The sequence below is a fragment of the Bos mutus genome, chromosome 24, assembly GCF_027580195.1.
Source record: "Bos mutus isolate GX-2022 chromosome 24, NWIPB_WYAK_1.1, whole genome shotgun sequence".
Lineage (NCBI taxonomy): Eukaryota > Metazoa > Chordata > Mammalia > Artiodactyla > Bovidae > Bos > Bos mutus.
In genome coordinates, this window is record NC_091640.1 from 46,304,624 (window position 1) to 46,326,469 (window position 21,846).

The following is a 21,846-nucleotide window of genomic DNA, read 5'->3' on the forward strand; positions in this document are numbered from 1 at the left end:
GGCAATGATGAACATTTGTATCTTATAAACATGAATCCACAAAGGACGGAAGACTGTTTATCTTCCCTCCTTTCTCCCTGTGACAGTGACTTAAATGTTTGGCTGCATAACAAAATTTCTCACAAGGGATTATGGGAATTTGCTAGGAAGAAATAAACATTTAAAATAGTTTAAATTGCTTTGCTATTTGAAAAAAAAATTGTGGTTTCATAGCTTTTTTATTAAATTTATGCCCAGGAAACTCTGGCATCATGAACCAACACACCACATTTTTGGGTTTCACGGTCAGTGAACAGTCCTCAATAGTTTCATAGGTAGGGTCCATCTCCCTGAACATATTCCTTTAGGAAGTGAAAAAATGTTGAGGCAACCCATTTCCCTCTCCCTTTCCTCCTCCTTCTCCTCTGCCTTCCCTTCTATTCTCTAACCTCAATCATGAGGGTACTCAAGAATCTGCTCTTGGTCACTCTTGTTTTTCTGAAGCTTCATTTCCCCACTCTCATGGCTTCAGTGATGTCTCTGCACTAGCAACTCTTAGATCAATATCTCAGATCAGTATGTCCCAACTAGTTTGACTCCTGAGCTTTAGACCCAACTGTTACTAGCCATCACTCCTAGATGTCTCCCAGACCTTTAAATTAAACATGTCAGGATGAAGAATCTCCTCTAGCAGCCTTACCATTCTTGCCAACTTTCCTTCTCAGCCAATCCTTTAATAAGCCTTCTGCTTAAGCATTTCTTAAATCTTTCTACATTTTCTCCATTCCCCACTGCTACCATCATTGTGCAGGGCATCGTTATCTCCCATCATCTCTTAGCCAGTCTTTTGAAGTTTGCTTTCTTTTCCATCTAACCTATTCCCCACAGACACTATGATAATCTTCCCTACATAACTACTGTTCTGAGATCCTTTGATGGCTTCTCAGGACAATTAGGATAAAGACCCAATCCTTGACAAGACTTATAATACCTTGCATGGCCTGATGCTCGTCTACTTTCTAGATCCCACACCCATTCCCTATTTTGTCGTCATTCTGAACTGTGCTTTCATTTCTGAAACATATCAGTCTTTCTTATATTTTAGAGCTTTTATGTTTTCTATTCATTCTGCCTCAAACACACTTCATTTCTGATAAACACCACACCTCACCAAATGTCTACTCCTATAAATTCTTTAGGTCTTAGCTCAAATATTGTCTTTTCAAGGACAGATCAAGTTGAACCTTATTATTTCTGTATCCATATTTGCAAATTCACCTACTTGACAAAATTTACGTGTAGCTCTAAAATCAATACTCACAGTCCTTTCACAGTTATACATGGACATGTGCAGAGCAGCAAAAAATTTGCGCTAATTCACATGTTGCCAGTTGAGGTTACACAAGATGGTGCTCTGAGTCCTGTTTCAGCTCTCACACTATGAACAAGTGTTTTTGTTATCTACTTAGTGCTGTGGGATTTTTTTTTTTTTTTACATTTTTATGTTATAGTGCTAAAGAACTGTCTAGTGTTTCTAAGTGCAAGCAGGCTGTGATGTGCCTTACAGGGAAAATAGATTTGCCATATAACTTTCCTTTATCCTCATCAATAGTGTTGATGGCCATGAGTTCACTGTTAATAAATCAACAATATATACCATATGAAGTATCTTTAAACAGTGTGTGTTTGTTGCTCTGACTCTTTGTGACCCCATGTACTGTAACCCGCCAGGGTCTTCTGTCCATGGGATTCTCCAGGCAAGAATAGTGGAGTGGGTTGCCATGCCCTTCTTCAGGGGATCTTCCCAACCCAGGGATCAAACCTGGGTCTCCTGCATTGCAGGCAAATACTTTACTGTCTGAGCTACCAGGAAAGCCCCCTCCCCAACAGAAAATAAGGTTATGCACTGACTGGTTGATGAAAATGTGTGATCAGAGGATTGCAGGAACCTAACCTTGTGTTTTTCTTAGCAGCAGTGGTTCAGTGTTTACAGAAACTTTATAGAGCAAAGCTACGATGAATGGACAATGGATGGTGTGTGTGCTCAGTCATGTCTGACTCTTTGTGACCCCATGGACTGTAGCACACCAGGCTCTTCTGTCCATGAAATTTTCCAGGCAAGAATACTGGAACAGGTTGCCATTTCCTACTCCAGGAGATCTTCCCAACCCAGGGATCAAACCCATGTCATCTGTGTTTTATGCATTGGCAGGTGGATTCTTTACCACTGAGCCACTTGGGAAGCCCCAAAGGAGGGATACATAGCCATCACTAAAGACAAACATTATCCCTGACTCCTGAAATGTTACTGCTTGACTTTCTGGAACGCTTTTCTCAAATATGTCAGTCTTTGCTTTCCTAGATACTTTGGAAGGAGGAATACAACACAGAACACAAGTGCCCAAGAGAACTCTGGAAAGTCTGTGATGAGAAACAGATTGAGAAGGAATAAGGCAGATTTTGAGGTGTGGGCAGCAACAGGAACAGTCATCCAAGCGACAAAGAACCAGTAGGCTTTCAGGTGTTTAGTCAGGTGGAGTTAGATAATATGGAGTTGGAGATAGCAGCTTTTGAAGGCAGGAGACAGAGATGAACTCTTATCTTGGATCAACAATTATCTGCCTTTTATTGCTGTGACTTGAGGATGAAATGTATGGAAGTTTGAACCATTTTGCTAAGCTTGAGAGAAATCTATAACAGTCTAGGTTGAAAATAGTCAACCTCCAAGGTGGAGACCCTAGAAACAAGTGATAAAGTCCAGAGTTGAGAGAAGCTGGAGTGAAGTCAGCACCCTGGACAGACACATGACTCCAAAGACTGTAGAGTGTGCAGCTAGAACTGTGATCTTTAATAAGGGCATCCTCAGTCTTTCTGGTCATCCCTTCACCCTCACTTTAATATGAAGAGTGAAATCTTCATATTAAAAGTGGCCTTAAACAAAAAATGGCCCTAACATTGCCTTCCCGTCTTAGAAAAGTGAGGGAGGTCATCATGGTCTACATGGAATTCTCCCCTACCCAGTTCTCTGACCTGACCAGGAGGTGATCAGGGAGCTGCTCGACCTCTGATCCCATCTTGTGGTTGAACCTTCAGGGGATTGTTCAGACCCATTGGGAATAATATTTCCTCCTTCTCAAGGTTCTAGTCTCTTTGCTTCTCTGTTGCTCCTGAGTTAGGGGCTATGGTCTTGGTATTTCACAGCTCTCTCCTGGGGGTGGGAGGGCATGGAGTCTCAACTAAGTTAAGATTTAAAGAGTTTCCACTCTGCCATAGGCACCTTTATGAAGATGAATATGGATGAGGCAAGGCCCCTGCCCTCAAGAGTAATGCCTTGCCAGTGTGTGTATCAGTGCAGAAGTAAAATGTACTTCTTTCTGATTAGGGAAGGGGCACACTTCCTGGGAATATACTTCCTGAACAGTGGTTTGCCTCTGGTGTGGACACTGCGACAGGAAACTACGCCTGGAAGCTAGGGTAGACAGACCTCATCTCCACCCACCCTCATCAATCTGCTCTGTCAAATCACTCTAATTAGACACACAATGGGGCTCAGTGCTTTTACTGAGCCAATGGCAGCCTGATCAAACACTGAAGCGATTGTCCTGACACTCATTTGTTGAGTGGCATGGGCAGCGGCTTATCCGGATCTTTTGAATTCTCTGGGGCAAAAGATGATCTTAATAAATCTGACTCATAACTGTCAGACTTTCAGCTACCAGCCAACCTCCTACTAAGTCTAAGACAATCATAACGGATAATGAGAGGGTGAGAAAGAATTCACGGATTTTGTTTTGTCTCTTTGTTAGGAAAGAATAAAGATTCATTAGCGATATTCTGAGAATACTTTGCAAATATGTTTCTTTACATAGACTTATAAGGACAATGAATGGACAGGTGAGGAATAAGCATCTCCTCTCACTTTTCTGGAGAAGACATCCTCCCCCAATGCCCTGACAATATGTATGGAGGACATAGTGAACAGAGGTAGAAGAAGCTGCCCTCATCTCCTCATCTTTTCTTCTCTGACCTATTGGCCCATTGGCTGGGCAGAATGGAACTGGCAGGATGGGCTGGCCCCCAGCAGAGTTTACTAGAAAAAGCATCAGAAGACTTGGATTTGAGTTTCGGTTATGTTTATTTCTTGCTGTGTGTTTCTGAGTAAGTTGTTCAAACCTCACAGGGCCTCAATATTCCTTGGTTGTAGAAAAGAGAGATGATAAAGTTCTTCTGCGGCAAGCATTCACAAGACTGTCACAAAGGTCAAGTGCTTGTATCTTTTGTACTTAACAGAGCACTAGGCACATAGTGAACGCTGTAAATGTTCCCTCAGTGAATGACTGAGTGGGTACACTGAGATTTGAAAGTTGAGGGCTGTGCAAATCTTCATTATTTTATTGCTCTGAAGACTGAGAGCTTTCTCTGTGTTTAATCAGAGCTTATCCCATGTTATGGAAAACATGTTTAATTGTTTAATGCATGTTAAAGCTGCCAAATTAGGCTTCATCAGTCACCATGACAGATACATTGGTTCTCTGCCAGGATCTAAAGAAGTAAGGACAACACAAAAGTCAGGACACCTCTGGGCCACTCGTGGGGGAGACTCAGAGAAGACTGGAAAAGGATTTGAGTGAATTGCCTTGTCAAAGCCAGTTTCAATGGAAGACAAGAGGGTGAGTTAGAATGGCATAAATCAAGAAAATAATGTGTCTTAAGGAGGTAACATTTAGTATTTAACAACTGTGTTCCAATTGTATAATGTATAACATAATGGCCCAAAGCCAGAAATAAAATGTTCATAGCAGCCTGACGACAACAAAGCAGTAATGAAAGAAATATTGAACATGAGCTTCATCACAATTACAGATGCAAACAAAGTGTTCCTTTGGCATTTTGAAGATAAATTTCTTGTTTGGCTTATATCCTATCCCATCATTCATATTTATAACTGAGTTTGACTAATTTTAGATTTGCTATTATAACTAAACAAGCATAATCCTTTATGGAAAATTCATCCGAAGGGAATTTGGTGATATAGCCCTTTCCTCCCCACACCCCTCTTAATTTTAATGTCTGAACTGAGTAGAATTAATGCCCTGATATCTCAGAAAAAGTAAGAGCTACTCATTACCCTGGGATGGGGGGTGTGAGAAGGAGGGACTGATATTTGTCGTGAAACACCGGCTCTTCTAACTGATGGAAACATCGAAATGGTAGCAATCTACTGTTTCCGGTTTCCTGCCACCCCAGGGTGGAAGGATCCACACGCTGCCAGAGAGATGGGCAGGGGCTTAGGTGAAGAGCTGCGGCCTGCCCTCCCCCACCCTGACCTTGAGCTACCTTTGTTGTCGTGCCAAACTCTCAGCTTGCAGAGGTGGCCCAGGCTCAGCATGTCGGAGAAGTTGAACGTGTCGGTGCTGTTCCGCTCAAACTTGTTCCAGTTGGCCGACTGCTTCAGGGCCAGGGTCCCGCTGTCTCCATTCTCCCCGAAGATAATGATGAACACGTTGGCATCGGTGCCCGCTCCTGGGGTGCACAAGACAAGGGCTCTGGCCTCTCTGAATCACAGCCCTCTTGCTCTGGCCTCACTCTTGGGATCCAGGGAGAAGCCAGGGGTGCACGTGGGCCAGTTCAGAGTTGTCAAAGTCAGGGATGAGGTCAGAAACGGCTGGTCAGTGTCCTGGAGCTCCCAGGTCTACATCTCTATCCTTCCTCTTACGTTTGAGCCTTGTAAATGCTGTTGGGCTAACTGGGGTCCTGGTTAGCAGGCGTGGATGGTTTGGTACAAGAACTCATGTATTCTGCGGAAATATACCCATCCTTAAAGGCACGCCATGTAAACTAGCTTTACAGTTTAGAAATAAACACCTTCCTATACAATGTGAAAGTTCTTTGTCCCCACATCTGCCTCTGGTTGACATTCTACACTAGAGCTGCTCATTGTCTGCTTAAGCCAAATAGAAGCAGTGACCCAGTTGGAAAGAAAAGGCTTCTGGGAGAGATGACCCCTTGAAACTTTTCTGATACATACCCCGTGATTATCAATGAACTTATTACTTTCTGAGAGCGCATCATGAAGGGATGAGGGACTTGAAAATGAGTGAACACTTGGAACTTTGAGCAAAGAGAGTGAAATCTTCTTTCTTAGGAAGAAAGGAAGTGCCACAAATCTGGTGCCTTGCCAGCTGTCCTGACCCAGCATGTATGCCTGAGCTGCCAATTTAGGAAAGCTTCATTTCTTTGGCTTCATTTGCAAGAGGTGCCTATCACTGTGCCCGGAGAGCTTCCCTGTTGAAAGTGTGAACTAGCAGGGCCAAGTGGGGATCCCTCACTGCCATTTATAGGTACTGTGAGTCAGTTTGCTGGGTCCTTGCACCAGCTCCCAGGGGACAGAACTGGTTGAGGGGATGGAGGCAGCACACACTGCTTCCCTTTCAGTTGCAGGCCTCTGCATGCATTGGTGCTTTTGCTTGAAAGGCCCTTCCTCTGGCATCCCATCTGCCTCACGGCTTCTGTTTGTCTTTCTGGTTGCACTTTGGCACCACCTCTGGGAAGCCCTCCCTGATTTTTGCCCCTGATCTCCAGCTAGGGAAGGTGCCCTCCTGTAGGTTCCCAGCACCTGGTACACCTGTGCCAGCCTCTGTTACAGCCTTGCTGTCACTGCTGCACTCGAATGTCACTCACACGTGGGCTCAGGGACTTACCCTATCCTAAGATCCCAGGCCAAAGCCGGCACAGAAGATGGTGGCCAAGCACAGGGACGTGGGAAGGGGCCCAAGGGCAGCCATGCTGAACAGCACTTGGCTGAGGGGTTTCAGGAGGCAGCAGAGGACTGAGGGTCTCTGAGCCAAACTCCTGCACCATTTTCTCCCATTTTCCTGATGCAGAAAGGACAGAGCCACATCAGTCATGGGGACGAATACTTTGTAGAAGATGACACTCTGTGAAAATGAGTTGGCCTTACTTTTGAAAGGCTAACCAAAGAAAAATGCCTTGACCAGAGCTTGGGACCTGAGCCAGAATTTGAGAAGGGCAGGGTGAGTGGGCAGTGAACACAGAAGGGAGCGCCCCACCCCCGACTCACCCAGGACGTCACTGGTCTTCACTGAGACGGTGTAGGACGTCCACTCCATCATCTCCTCCCCGTCGATGACGGCACACATCTCGCACACCAGCGTCTTCTTGCCCTTCCGCTGGGACAGCCAGTCTCCGTAGTAGAACATGGTCAGGTCTCCCGTGTTCATGTTCTTCAGGAGGATCTGGGCAGGGAGACCGGCCAGTGTGTGAACACCTCCCTTACCCCCACCAACTGCCCAGCCACTAATGCGGCCCCTTGTCTGGACCCTGGAACCCACTATGCCAGGCCTGAGACAACTTCTTCTTAGACTTGAGGCATGAGGAAAGGGTCCTCTCTAGGACAAGACCCTACCCTGCGGGCCTGGCATGGAGTCTGAAGCCCCTGCTGTGACTAACTTTACTTGGTGAGCTGGAAGTGGGCAATTCATGTAAATACGTTTCCAAGGAGGGCCTATAACTGTGCACCAGGAATCTCTGCTGGATTAATGACATAAAAATAGACCAACCAAACCACTTTCAGCCACAGCCTCCCCAGGACTGTGGACCCACGTTCGCCAGATTGTCCTTGGAGGGAACACTGTATTATTGGCTCAAGAAAAGCCTGCTAAAGACTGGACAAGGGGAGCAGAGCCTCAAGGGACTCGGGACAGATGGCCTTTGATGGATAAGGGATGAGAGGATGGCTCAGAGAAGAAGAGGCAGCCCGCTCACTGAGACCGTGGGGGAACTGGGAGCCTCCCTACCATCTGCCTTGTGTTCCCACCATGGGAACCTCACCACCCAGTTCCTGCTGCTCCCCTCTCACTCCTCCCAACTTGCTCCCTCCAGGAAGCTCCCACTGGTCTCTGTCCACATTACACTGACCAGGCATGCTGTATTCCCTGGCAGCTCATTCAGTTTTGACTGGGTACAAATAAATAAAACTATGTTCCCTGATTAATTCACATCCAGGGGCATATTATCTGGGGCAGACTCAGGTAACAACCTTCTAAGGTGACATTTGCATGTTAACAAACCCCGCTGACAACCCAAAGGAGCAGGAAGTAGGGGTGGGCAGTGGGAGGAAGGGAAGGTGAAGGTCCCGCCATGTTACCCTCTCCAGGAACCACTCAGGCCGGCTGCCCAGGCCGTCAATTCGGATCCTCATCTTGGTGAATGGGGCAATGTCCAGGATCTCCATGATGAAGGTGTCGTTCTGCTCCCGCTCAAATCTGGGGATGGAAGAGGAGGGACACGAAGGAGGCAGGCTGGCCAAGGTGAAGGGGTAGGCCATGGTAAAGACATATTCGGGGTAGGGAGAGAAGAGGCCTCTCAGCTCCCAGTGACTCCCCAGTAGCCTGTCTCTTGCACCAAGAGGTGTTCTCGAAAGGCTGGGTTAAGTGAATTGCTGGTAGAAATGGCCCTGAATCAATAGCTACCAGTTCTGGGTCCTAATCTCATCGTGTTAACCACGTAGAACAGTCCCAGTTCCTCTCTGGGACTAGGTTTCCTCGTTTGTAGTCTGAGGAGAATGACACTGTCCCTGCAATCTCATAAAACTGTTATGAGGACCAAATGCATATGAAATCAATTTAAAATGTGAAAAGAATTCCATATCTGCAAAGCTTGCAATGAGACTTCATGAGTGACATGGCTGCTGTGAATGGTGGGGCAGGTTGTGCACTGTGCAACTCTAGACAGTACCACTCACCTTTTTCTTTTTGTACATAATATGCACAATGCTGGATGAAGCACAAGCTGGAATCAAGATTGCTGGGAGGAATATCAATAACCTCAGATACACAGATGACACCACCCTTCAGAAAGTGAAGAAGAACTAGAGCCTCTTGATGAAAGTGAAAGAGGAGAGTGAAAAAGTTGGCTTAAAACTCAACATTCAAAAAATGAAGATCATGGCATCCGGTCCCATTACTTCATGGCAAATAGATGGGGAAACAATGGAAAGAATAAGAGACTTTTTGGACTCCAGAATCACCGCAGATGGTGACTGCAGCCATGAACTTATAAGATGCTTGCTCTTTAGAAGAAAAGCTATGACCAACCTAGACAGCATACTAAAAAGCAGAGACATTATTTTGCCAACAAACATCTGTCTGGTCAAAGCTATGGTTTTTTCCAGTGGTCATGTATGGATGTGAGAGTTGGACTGTGAAGAAAGCTGAGCACCAAAGAATTGATGCTTTTGAACTGTGGTGTTGAAGAAGACTCTTGAGAGTCCCTTGGACTGCAAGGAGATCCAACCAGTCCATCCTCAAGGAAATCAGTCCTGTATATTCATTGGAAGGACTGATGCTGAGGCCAAAACTCCAATACTTTGGCCACCTGAAGTGAAGAACAGACTCATTAGAAAAGACCCTGATGCTGGGAAAGATTGAGGGCAGGAAGAGAAGGGGACAATAGAGGATGAGATGGTTGGATGGCCTCACCGACTCGATGGACATGAGTTTGAGCATGCTCCGGGAGTTGGTGATGGACAGGGAAGCCTGGCATGCTGCAGTCCATGGGGTTGCAAAGAGTTGGACGTGACTGAGCAACTGAACTGAACTGAAGTGATATGCACAACTGAATGCAGCCGCCCTTGGTTGGATAACACTACTAATAACTGTAAAGCAGCAGGTGGCATTGCTTTTGCTGCTATTACTGCTTTTCTCCCGAAATGACCGCATCATCTTAGCGATGCTCTATCTTTATTTCTACTGCTCTTCTCACAGTGCTGCATGCATAATGCGATCTTCAGTGCTGACATTGCTTGACTGCTCACTGATTCCAGCTGCTGATGCTGATAAGCCCCTGGGGGTAACACAGGTATCACTGAAGATATGACACTGCATGGCAATTTTATGCTTCCTTGAGCAAACATATTTTTTAAAACAGAGGCCATAGCCAGTGGGAGCTAGAACTACAAATGCTACAAACCAAAAACTAACTACTCCTTGTCTTCAAAGCAGTGGAACAGAGGCTTAATCCCTTCTGATGACTTGCTTCATGCACTTTGCGATCATTAGAAGTAAAAACACTCTCCCAGAAGTCTGCCCTAAATTCCTCCTGCTCTAGTTTAAATTGTCTGTCTTCTGGTCATGTGGAAACTGGAAGGCAGTTCTCAGAAACTCCCCTCAAGCTCATCTCACAAAGTGGAGATTCTCTCAAATGTCAGGAAGCATTTAACAGGAGGCTTCCTGTGTGCTGTTCTGGATCTGTCAGGAATCCTCCATTCCTTATTAATTCCTGAATATTCAGGAATTAAGAGGAGAGGCAAGCCTCTCCCGGGGCTGAGGGATCCAGCTAGTTTTTCAATAGGGTGATAAGTACCCTCTTCCTTCTTATGAACCATACGATAAAAGTGATTGTTTACAACTCTCTCTTTAATATGGATCACCTATGTTTTGTAAGTCTGGAATTTTAATCTTTATCTGAGAATAACTACCTTGTAAGACAGTATATATGCCCACACCATGTTGATTAAAACACCTTTGCTCCATCAGCACTTTGGTCCCTGTGTCTTTCTTTCTTTCTCTCTCTCTCTGTTTCTGGCTGATTTCCTGGAACGTGAAAGCCGGCTGTGTAACCCAGGAAATATTAGCCTCTCTCCTTCTTTCACTTTCTCATTGTCGACTCTGGACCACCAGGTTCCGGTCCATTAAAGGACCTCAACAATTTTTTAATTCATTCATTCCTTACTCTTGCTGGGTGTATAATGTTGCAGATCAAAGGGACATTAGAATTCTTCACTTTATCTTTTTCTTTAATTGTCACTATCTGAATTTAACCAACAATCTCCCCTTTATGGAGATTTTATGGTCAGGCAGGTGTAAGGAAAAGGGGGAGAGAAATAAGCTTTTTCTTTTAGAAAACTGAAGCCTGGATTATACTTCCCCCCTAGTCCTTCAGTGCAGGCTAAATCCCGATTACACCTGTCTCCTCAGAGTAAAAGGCCCACATTCTAAAGGGAACTTCATCCTTCTACGACTCACCAGCCACCTCTTTCCTGCTTCCCCACACCCTCGCAAGACAACGCCATTGACACGTGGGAGGGCTCCCACATTGAGGGGCCACTGCTGGAGAAGCGGTCCACCCCTGAGCCATGTGCCCTTGCCTCTGGCTCAGAAGGACGGGCTGCTGAAGGCCCAGGCTGTGCCCTGCTTATCCACCCCAAGGAGCTCAGCAGCTCTCGCTGCCTCTCTCTCCCTTCCTGTTCTGCTTTCCTTCTGTTCTCCACCCATCAAAGAATGTCCTTGGAAAAGGGCCCAGCAGCCACTCACTCAGTGGTCTCCGTGATGGAGGATAGCCTGAGGCTAACCAGGCCCAAAGCCTTAGGCTGCAAGGGCAAGTTTTTAATGGAAGAGTTTTAGACATTGCCAAGAAGCTGGGAAGATCTGTACGTAGTGGAAGCCAGGGGCCATTCTGAAGGGCAAACCCAACAGAGCTCTGAGAATCTGGTTTGCTTCCAGACCAAAAAATTTCCTAGTTCATGGGGTTTCCACTGGGCCTCAGGATGATTTCTTACAGGCACTTAATTTCCTCTACAGAAAAACATCTCTTTGCCTTAAAGGAATCCCTATCTCCATTAGAAACACTAATTGCCTCAAATTCCACTGTTAGAGACATATTCCTTAGGTTTAAGCATTTCCTTTTGAGGGTATCTTTTTTTCTCTTTGAATACCACGTCAATTCACCACCATCTCAAAGTGAATTAGAAGAAACCTGAGCTTGCAAACCAGTGTATTTAAGCAATGATGGCTCTTCTCACAGCATAAATCTTAATGCAGAAAAACAAAATTCTTTAACAAGGTGCCTCAAAGCATTTATAGAATGGTGTGACTTTCAGAAGCATTTTTGGAGTTTAGATACTACCAGAAAAGAAGTGTCTATCTCTCTCACCAGCAATTATGCACATCTCTAAAATAAGGTGGAATGTCAGCGTGGGATAATTAATCCGAGAAATTCCAAGGATTTGGGGCTGGATTGGAGATTAAGGTCAAATCATGGAGGGGAAGACTGTGAGAGAGTGAGGAGGCCAACCACAGACTGCAGAGGATAACAGAGCTCTGCCCGTTGGCTCTGCCGCAGTGACCCCAGGCCGCCAGACTGAAGCCTTGCCAGCAGCAGGCCCACAATGCTCAGGACTCAGTCAAATCTGCCTTCCTGATTTTCCCCCACTCCCAACTCAAGACCAACTAGATAAATCCAAAGATACTCCCCTATCCAATCACTCAACATTCAGAAAACTAAGAGTATGGCATCCGGTCCCATCACTTCATGGCAAATAGACGGGAAAACAATGGAAACAGTAATAGACTATCTTTTTGGGCTCCAAAATCACTGCAGCCATGAAATTAAAAGACACTTGCTCCTTGGAAGAAAAGCTATGACCAACCTAGACAGCATACTAAAATGCAGAGACATCACTTTGCTGACAAAGGTCCATCTGGTCAAAGCTACGGTTTGTCCAGTAGTCATGTATGGATGTGAGAGTTGGACTATAAAGAAAGCTGAGCACCAAAGAACTGATGCTTTTGAACTGTGGTTTTGGAGAAGACTCCTGAGAGTTCCTTGGACAGGAAGGAGATCCAACCAGTCAATCCTCAAGGAAATCAGTCCTGAATATTCATTGAAAGGACTGATGCTGAAGCTGAAACTCCAATACTTTGGCTACCTGATGCGAAGAGCTGACTCATTGGAAAAGATCCTGATGCTGGGAAAGACTGGGGGCAGGAGGAGAAGGGGACGACAGAGGGTGAGATGGTTGGATTGCATCACTGACTCGATGCACATGAGTTTGAGTAAACTCCGGGAGTTGGTGATGGATAGGGAAGCCTGGCGTGCTGCAGTCCATGGGGTTGCAAAGAATTGGACACAACTGAGTGACTGAACTGAATCCAATCACATAAGCTGCCTTGATTCTAGTTAGCTCTCCTCCAGTTCTCCCATGCCTCAAATAATGCTGCACTCTGAAGCTTTTCCAGGATCCTGAGAGCCTTCAGCCTCAGGATCACTGCCAAAACCGAGTGATGGTGCTCACACTCTTGCTGTAGCAAGCTGGAAAGATACAGCCTCTGTTCTCATTTGACCTCTATTTTATTTCCACAATTACATGAGTTCAAATCCCAGCTCCTCTGCTGATTACCTGAGTGACCTTGGGGCGTTAGTTACTTCACTTTTCTGTGCCTCAGGCACTTTATTTGTTGTGAGTTAATATATATAATTGTATTATTATTATAGTTAATATAAATATTATTATATGTATATATTAACTCTCTCTCTATATATATATAGAGAGAGAGCACTTACAATGGTGCCTGGCAGGGAGTAGGCGCTCATTGAACGTTAACCATTATTACAATCACTATCAGGGGAGAACAGCTCAGGAGAGAATTCCAGGAGGAAACAGGAGTTGCATAATGAGAGCATAGGAGTGCTAAGAGAAGAGAGGCCAAAACTCTTCTCATCGGATCGCCCCAGACACAAGCTGCGTAAGATGAGCAGAGTTCCCACTCTCATGGACTGCTCTGTCCATGAGAAGAAGCCTCTACCTGGCCGCCAAGAGCGTCAGCAACTTCATCCCCCGCAAGCACCATCCCTCCCATCCTTACCTCTGCCACCTTCCAGACGTACTTATTGAGTGCCCGACACATGCAAGGCCAGAGGCGGGAGCTGTGAGAGCTCAGAAAGGATTCTGCCCGCCAGCTTTCATGGAAGGGTTTTAGACATTGCTAAGAAGCTGGGCAAGATCTGTGGGAGGCGGCAGTGTGGGTTCAGAGGCGAGTGGCTGTGGGTGGGTTGCACAAGCCTTAGTCTTGGGTTCTGGGTCTCTGCCCTCTGATGCTTAAGATATCAGGGGTCAGGGATTGTTTGGGGGACAATGGCCGAACACAGAAAACCAAACAAAACCTAGGACTAAGTTGGGGATTTAATGAAAGACGCAGACAAGTCCTTTCTAGAAGGACTAAAGAGGCCCACCAGTACTGTCATTACTGATAACTATCTTAAGAGGAAGTAGAACCTAAGGCTTAAGACTGGGGCCACCTGGGTGTGCTGTCCAGGGCCGAAGCTTACTGGCTATGGGACCTTTAACAGCATGACTGGACTCTGCTGTGTCTCAGTTTTCTCATCTGTAAAATGGGGATGATAATAACAATCCTCACAGAGTTGTAGGTAGAAGTAAGTGTCAATACATTCAAAGGGCTTAGAGAAACGTCCAACACCAGATAAGCCCACGTCAGTGTCTGTGTTGTTGTTGTGGTCCCCTCAGGTGCTAAACTTCATGAGTTTGAGCATCTTTTCTTCCCAGTTGGACTGTCTCTCCAGTGTCTGAGACAGTGCCTGGTATGGGTGTTCAATTGTTTTTTAATATTTCAATGTTTTTTTTTTCACTTTTATGCAATCATTTTGAACTTGTAGGAAAGTTCCAAAAATAGAGTAGGTTTCTGTGTTCCCTTCAGCCACCTCCCCCTAATATGAACAGGTTACATTACTACAGTAAAAAGAATGAAAGCAGGAGATTCACAATGACACAATGCTATCCACTGACCTCCAGACCTTACAATAAACATTTCACAGTGACAGAAGGAAGGAAGGGAAGAGGGCTGTGGGCTGAAGTGATTGATCAAGGAGGGCTTCCTAGAGAAGGTAGATTTGTGCTAGGCTTTGAAACAGAAAGATCTTGCAACAGAGAGCGTGGATGAAAGGCATTCTAGGAGGGAGGAATCACAGACAGAAGCGTGGAGGCTGGAAGGCCCCAGGGGATGAGGGGAGAGTCAGAGGGTAGTCTGGCTGGAGGCAGGATGGGGCTGGAGGGTGGAGGATTGGGTGTGTGGAGGGGCAAAGGGGCAAGGGGCACGGCCACGCCCAGATACCTGGCCTTCTTCTTGTCCAGCTGCACTTCCTCTGTGCTGCCGTTGATGCCATAGAGGGTCATAAAGATGCTGGAGTCGGTGCCACCGCCCACCACGTCCCCTGTCCACACCGTCATTTCGTAGAGCACCTGTCCCGAGAGGGATGCGAGTCCTGGGCTTTGGCCTCAACCACCACCCCCGGCGATTTATTATACTTCACTCTCACTGGGGCAAAAGAACACGTCCTCCAAGCTCCACGGCTCTAAAAAAGCCCTCCCACTAAGCAACTGTGAGTGTCTGCAGAGCAATAGCCAGGCCGTGTCACTGTCCCTGTCCCCGGCTGTGCCCGGCTCAGGGCTGGAGAGGAGTTCAGTTTCTGAGAGAGAACACATGTGGGGTGGGAACATGACCGATCGTCCCAGCATTAACCAATCTCCTTGTTTGTAGAAGCCCGACCTAAGTCCATTCATCCCAGCTGCATGTGTTGGCCACACAGAGGCTTTTGGAGCCATGCAGGGCGCCACTGGAACCCCAGGGCCATCCCCGCTGCTAGCTGTGGAACGGCAGATGTCCCACCCTCTCCAGCCTCTGCCTCCTCTCCGTAAATAGAGATGTGCACCATGCAGAGCTGTGAGAGCCACAGACACCTCGCCTTGGTGCCCATTCTGGGCCTGGCATCAAGGGGCCGCAGCAGTTCTAGGGGACCGTCCCTCCTACGTGTCACGGCCAGCTCACACCCTGCGCATCAGTGATTGGAGTGTGTTGGGGCTGCTGGTTGAGGGACCTCTGCATCCTTTCGCTTGTGGGGTGGGCCACCCACCTATCATAGATGCTTTTCACTTTAGACTGGAGTTTTGCCCTTTGGCCTGAGGTTTGTGCCAAAGAGGGTGTGTTCTCTTTGTCTCTGCCAGAGGAGGCGAGAACAGCCCGCTCCCTGCAGCATGGTGCTTTCCTTGAGGCCCCTGCCTTGGTTCTTCCTTTAAGGGGCGGCCTTGGGGCAAGCGGGGCCATCTTCACCCCTGATCTGGAGTGTCCTCTGGCCCCTGGCCTCTCATGCCACAGCCTCTTGCCAGGTGCCCAGTTAGGTCTCAAAGGTTCAGGAGAGGCCTGCACACACGGCCAAGGACATGCCATGCTGACCATTTCCTTGCATGTACCCATAGCCTGCCCCTCCTTTCCCCAGGGGCTCCCACACTGCAATATCACTGTCGCAGACGCCGGATTTCCACCACCAGTTGCCTTCGGATTCAGAACCTGTGTTATTCATGTCAGTGATCACACCCCTGGTGTTGTCCTTTTCAGGCAGCACGGAGAACCTTCACCACCACATTGCAAGGTCAGAAGTAGTATTTCAGGCCTGGCCAGGAGGACACGTTTGCCAGGGAAATAACTGAACTACACTTTGCTTTCCCAGGAAAATCCTCTTAGACCACCTAACAAGGGTATGTGTGGTGGGCACGTAGTTACGGGAACAAAAGCAGAAGCCTGACCGCTCGGCTCTTACCCAGCAAACTTAGAACAATCAAAGCAAGCACTCGAGGCCCCGTGGAGACTGGCCCCTTAAGACTGGGCTCGTAGACTCCTGTCTTCTCTGGGTCCATCTTTTTTCTCTTCTTTACACAGACCCATCTCTTTTTATGCCATAGATGTGTTTCCAGAAAGAGACACAGAAACAGGCTTTTGTAATTCCAGTCTGATATCAGATGTCCTGGGGAGGTGGCCAGTCCAAAGAGCCCTCGGGATCTTTGTGAAGTGACAAACCTGTGTTCTTTTGTAATATGAATAACTGCGGTGGGAGGGTTTGGATTTCCACAGATTAAAGACCCCAGAGGGAGGTGAGCTGCACCGAGAGGGGGTGTGCATGTGTACTGGGGGTGGTGCACACATACACACACACACGCCCACATGCATGCCGGGAACAGGGTCAGGACAGAGGTCCCCGGAAGAACTGTGTGCTCTCCCCACTGACCGTCTGGCCACAGACGCAAAGGCTGAGCAAGGGATGGGGTGTCTGTGCTGTAGGAAGTTCGGCACTCCAGCAGGAAGGAGGTGGGCAGGCATCCATACTCCTGCCCGAATAGAGTTCAGAGCCCATAACTCAGCCCTTTCTTGTTTCCACATACAATACAGGCAAGGCATGCTCAGGTCCAGGGCGATGTCTTCCTACCTTTGTGGGACAGCTTCCAACCTAAATCTAGTAGATTTGGATTCAGGAACAGAGATGAGGGCTGGGACCTTCTGTTGACCCCACAGCTTTTCAGAGAAACAGAAGTCTGCAGGGTCACGTGACACAGAAGCCTCTGGGCCATCAGCTGACCACGTGTCCTTGGGTCCAGCACCCAGCAACTCTGCTTCCTGCCTGGCACCGACCTGTGACTTCATACAACTCAGCCCAGGTGGGGCTGGGACAGGCACTCGGAGCACCTGCCTTCCAGCCTTTCCCACTTAAGGGGGACCTTGGGCAGATAGCACTCACTGCACTGAGACTCAGGGGCTCACAGCATCCCAAAGGCCATCTGTCCCCATCACCAGCCTACTGGTGTCAGTGGAACATCCTCTGGAGAACAATGACTCTGGACATCTATGTAGAGCACGCTTTTCATGGACTATTCATGGTCTCATTCGTTCTCATCAATACCTTACATGGGAGAGGATAGGAAGCATTATTTCCATGTGCTATGTGAGAAGACCAAGGCCCAGAGAGGCCAGATGACCTGCCCAAGGTCACACAGCTGCAGACAAGAAGACACTCGAGTCTCATGGCTCCTAGCAACGTGGGTCTGGCTGGTCCAAAGGGCTGCAGCCCTGGCCAGTGCCCCAGGGATGAGTCTGCTCCTGCTCTCACTTCCATTTCCCCTGTGCTCACCCCCTTCACCTGGCACTCCCTTGGCCACGCCATGCCATCCACACAAACAGGTACCCCCTATACCTTCACCCCGATGTTCACCACCATGGCATCCAGGAGGTCGAAGACACGGGAGGTGACGCCATCTCCTCGGTCCTTGGCAAGCCAGCAATTGCAGCGCAGTATGTATTTGGTCCCCTGGGTGGGCACGGCCAAGCACAGCTCCTCCACCAGCCAGCAGCTCTCGGGGGAGGCCCCGTCATGGCCCAGCTAGGCAGGGACACACCAGGGCTGTGAGGATGGGGCACAACTGGGCAAGAAGCCCTCCCTGCTCAGCATCCCCTCCCCTATTTGTTAGCCCACCCCCACCCCCATCTTCAGTGCTGCCTTCCAGCGTGCTCTGCACTCACTGATCCAAGTCCCTCCTGTGAAGGTGGAGAGATTTTGCAGATGCAATGAAGGATTCTAATCAGATGACCCTGAGTTCATCAAAAGATTATTCTAGGTGGGCCTGACCTAATTAGGCGAGCCCTTCAAAAGTGGGTGTAGACATCAGAGAGGGAAGACAGAGATTTGAAACAGAGGAGATCCTCTCTGAATGGCTTTGAGGAAACACGTTGCCTGGCTTTGAAGGGCCACATGGCAGAGAATTCAGGCAGCCCCTGGCCTCGGTCCTACGACCACGAGGGAACTGATTTCCTCCCACAACCACTGAGCTTAGGACAGGACCCCAAGTCTCAGATGAGACCAGAGCCCTGGCAGCAACTTTGACCTCAGCCCAGTGAGACCTTAAGAAGAAGACACAGCTAACCCAGGCCTGGACTCCTGGCCATACATTTGTGTAGCCTTAGGTTACTAAGTTTGTAGTGACTTGTTACAGAGCAATTAAGAAAAAAACTAATACACAGACGTCCCCTCTGGGTGGGTGGAGAGTGGACCTGGAAGGGCAGGTGAGGCATCCAAGGTCACCCAGCCAGCTGAGGACAGAGGCCAGGAGCTTTTCCTGTGCTGCCTGTTCTGAGCCGGGCTCAGGTCAGGCCCACTCAGCCTCCCACCCATGTATAGGTCAGCTCCTTCCTTCCCTGGGGGTCACCACCCCAAGGCCCTAGAGACCGGCACCTCTATTTTCTTGATGATGCCCACATCCAAGCCGGCAACATAGAACTCCTCCACGGAGCCGCAGCTGAAGCCCTTCTTCCCCCGGGGATAGTCCAGCCAGATGCGGTTACTGCGCTCGTCCTCCTGCCCGATGAGGATGACGTAGGCCCGACTGTCGGTGGCTGCGTCCCTGTGCTTCCCCGTGGTGACTGACACGTAGTAGGGAATAACTGCAAGAGATCGTGGGAGCCCAGCCTCATCACGGGCCAGGGGGGCTTGGAGACTTGGAAATGACCTCGGAGGCACTGATCTCAGCTCCCTGTCTCTGACACAAAGTGTAACAGAGCTTTTCAGACTGGTGAGCCATCTATGGGGAGTGTCTACCTTCCAAGTGGGCTTCCCATGTGGCGTGAATGGTAAAGAACACACCTGTCAATGCAGGAGACATAAGAGATGCGGGTTTGATCCCTGGGTCAGGAAGATCCCCAAGAGGAGGGCATGGCAGTCCACTCCAGTATTGTTGCCTGCAGAATTCCATGGACAGAGGAGCCTGGCGGGCTGTAGTCCACAGCGTCGCAAGGAGTCAGACATGGCTAAAACAATTTAGCATGCACCCTCCAAGAGTGAGGGAGTTGGTAACTCCCAAATGAAGATCAAAGAGAGATCACTGCAACATCTAAAAGCCCCACTGACCAGTTAGCTTAGCTGCACCCAGCACTCCCATGGGAAGTGGGGAGAGCAAGAACTGCTACCCAAGTACAGGGTAGACGCCTGACAAGCACACTATGGACATACAGTCGAGGTTGGCAAAAGCAAGTTCTCATGAAAAGCAGGAATTTAGAGAAGAAAAACAAAATGATATTTATATGTGTAACATGATAAATGAAAGTTCTAGAAGGCATTCATTTCCAAAGCAGGTTTTAAACAGCACAAAAACCTGCTCAGGAAATATGCTTAGAGTTCTAGTTGCCCAGCCAGTGTCCGTTCTCCTTACAGCTAGGGGTGGTCATGATATATAAGACGTTGGGAAATTTTCTTTTAAAGGGTCTTACTCAACTGGGAGGAACACCTTTTTGCTCCTTACCCTTCCAATCATTCTGCTTGGAATGTGGATGTGATATTTGGAGCTCCAGCTCCAGTTCATCTTGGAACCATGGACACCTTTTACGATGGAAGCCACTTGGAGGACAGTTAGTTTGATCAGGTTGAAAGAGCCTAGGACCCTGAATTCACTGGAGCTGCTGTATCAGTCCTGTGTTTCTCTTTGAACTTTTTTGAGTAAGAAAAGAAACGCTTCATGTTTATTACTTGTAGTGGGAGGTGAGCTTGGTCTCCTACTCTATCATCTTGATCTCCTCCCTCTTAAATCCTTGATTTCTTATATTCCCTGGACTAAAGCTGAACTGTGAGCCAAAGTCAAAGATTTTCCCAAAGCAACCAAAGATCCTTACAGATCTGAGGAGGGATTTAATATAGTCATTCAAACTCACCAACCTAGCTTCTCTAACATGTCAGCTAGTTCATGTGCTTGGTGGTAAAGGCCAGGCCCAGCACTGAATGCAAACTATTAATTGGGAAAATCCTAAAAGATGTCTAGAATCACAACTGGGAGTCCATCCTGCTATCTCACTATAGAAATACCTTGAAGATATGGCAGGTTCAGTTTTGGACCACGGCAATAAGGTAAATATTGCAATAAAGTGAGTCACATAAATTTTTTGGCTGCCCAGTGGATATGCCACCTGATGCAAACAGCCGACTCATTGGAAAAGACTCCGATGACGGTAAAGATTGAAGGCAGAAGGGAAAGAGGGTGATGGAGGATGAGATGGTTGGATGGCATCACCAATTCAATGGACACAAACTTGGGCAAACTCCAGGAGATGGTGAGGGACAGGGAAGCCTGGCGTGCTGCAGTCCATGGCATCACAAAGAGTTGGACACGACTTGGTGACTGAACAATAACAACCACAGGCCATAATCTATGAAGTGTGCAACAGCATTATATCTAAAAAATGTGCATGCCTTAATTTAAAAATACTTTATTGCTAAAAAGTGCTAACCACCATCTGAGCCTTCAATGAGTCATATTTTTTCCCCCAGTGGATGATCTTGCTTCTGTGTTGATGACTGCTGACTGACCAAGGTGGTTGTTGCTCCAGCCTGGGGTGGCTGTGGCAATTTCTTAAAATAAGACAACAATGAAGTTTGCTACATCAACTGACTCTTCCTTTCATGAACAATTTCTCTGTAGTGTACGATGCTTTTTGATAACATTTTACCCACAGTAGAACTTCTTTCAAAATTGGAGTCAATCTTCTCAGACCCTGTCACTGCTTTACACACTAAGTTTAAATAATATTCTAAATCTTTTGTTGTCATTGAAACAATCTTCACAGTATCTTCACCAGGAGAAGATTCTTTTTCAAAAAACCACTTTCTTTACTCATCCATAAAAGCGACTTCTCGTCTGTTAAAGTTTTATAATGAGATGGCAGCAATTCAGTCACGTCTCGGGCTCCACTTCTAAGTCCAGTTCTCTTGCTCTTTCCAGCATATCTGCAGTAACTTCCACTACTGAAGTCTTGAACCCTCAAAGTCATCCACGAGGGCTGGAGTCAACTTCTTTCAGACTCCTCTTAATGCTCATAATTTGAACCTCTTCCCATGAACCACAAACACTTTTAGTGACATCTAGAATGGTGCATTCTAGAGGTTTCCATTTTACATTTCCCAGGTTCATTAGAGGAATCACTGTCTATAGAAGCTATAACTTTATGAACTGTATTTGTTAAAGAATAAGACTTGACAGTCAAAGACAGTTAAAGAATAAGACTTGACTCCCTGATCCATGGGACGCAGAATGAATATTGTGTTAGCAGGTATGAAAACATTAATCTCATTGTACATCTCTCTCAGATCTCTTGGGTGACCAGGTGCCCTGTGAATTAGTAGTAATATTTTGAAAGGACTCTTTCCCAAGGGGGAAAGGGTGGGATGGGATGAATGGGGAGATTG

The 21,846-nt window shown here is 47.3% G+C and overlaps 1 protein-coding gene across 2 annotated transcripts in view; it reads right to left on the reverse strand.

Annotated features, from left to right (window-relative positions):
• LOXHD1 (lipoxygenase homology PLAT domains 1) overlaps positions 1 to 21,846 on the reverse strand; it is a 205,295-nt gene that overhangs the window by 22,813 nt on the left and 160,636 nt on the right. Inside the window, exons 32-37 of one of the 2 annotated variants that reach the window (XM_070361797.1) lie at positions 18,850 to 19,058; positions 17,815 to 18,000; positions 14,907 to 15,034; positions 8,147 to 8,264; positions 7,061 to 7,235; positions 5,317 to 5,502 (exon numbers count right to left, since the gene is read on the reverse strand). In XM_070361797.1, coding sequence (XP_070217898.1) covers positions 5,317 to 5,502; positions 7,061 to 7,235; positions 8,147 to 8,264; positions 14,907 to 15,034; positions 17,815 to 18,000; positions 18,850 to 19,058 — 1,002 coding nt within the window. The remainder of the gene's footprint in view (positions 1 to 5,316; positions 5,503 to 7,060; positions 7,236 to 8,146; positions 8,265 to 14,906; positions 15,035 to 17,814; positions 18,001 to 18,849; positions 19,059 to 21,846) is intronic. The other variant, XM_070361798.1, reaches the window with a different exon arrangement.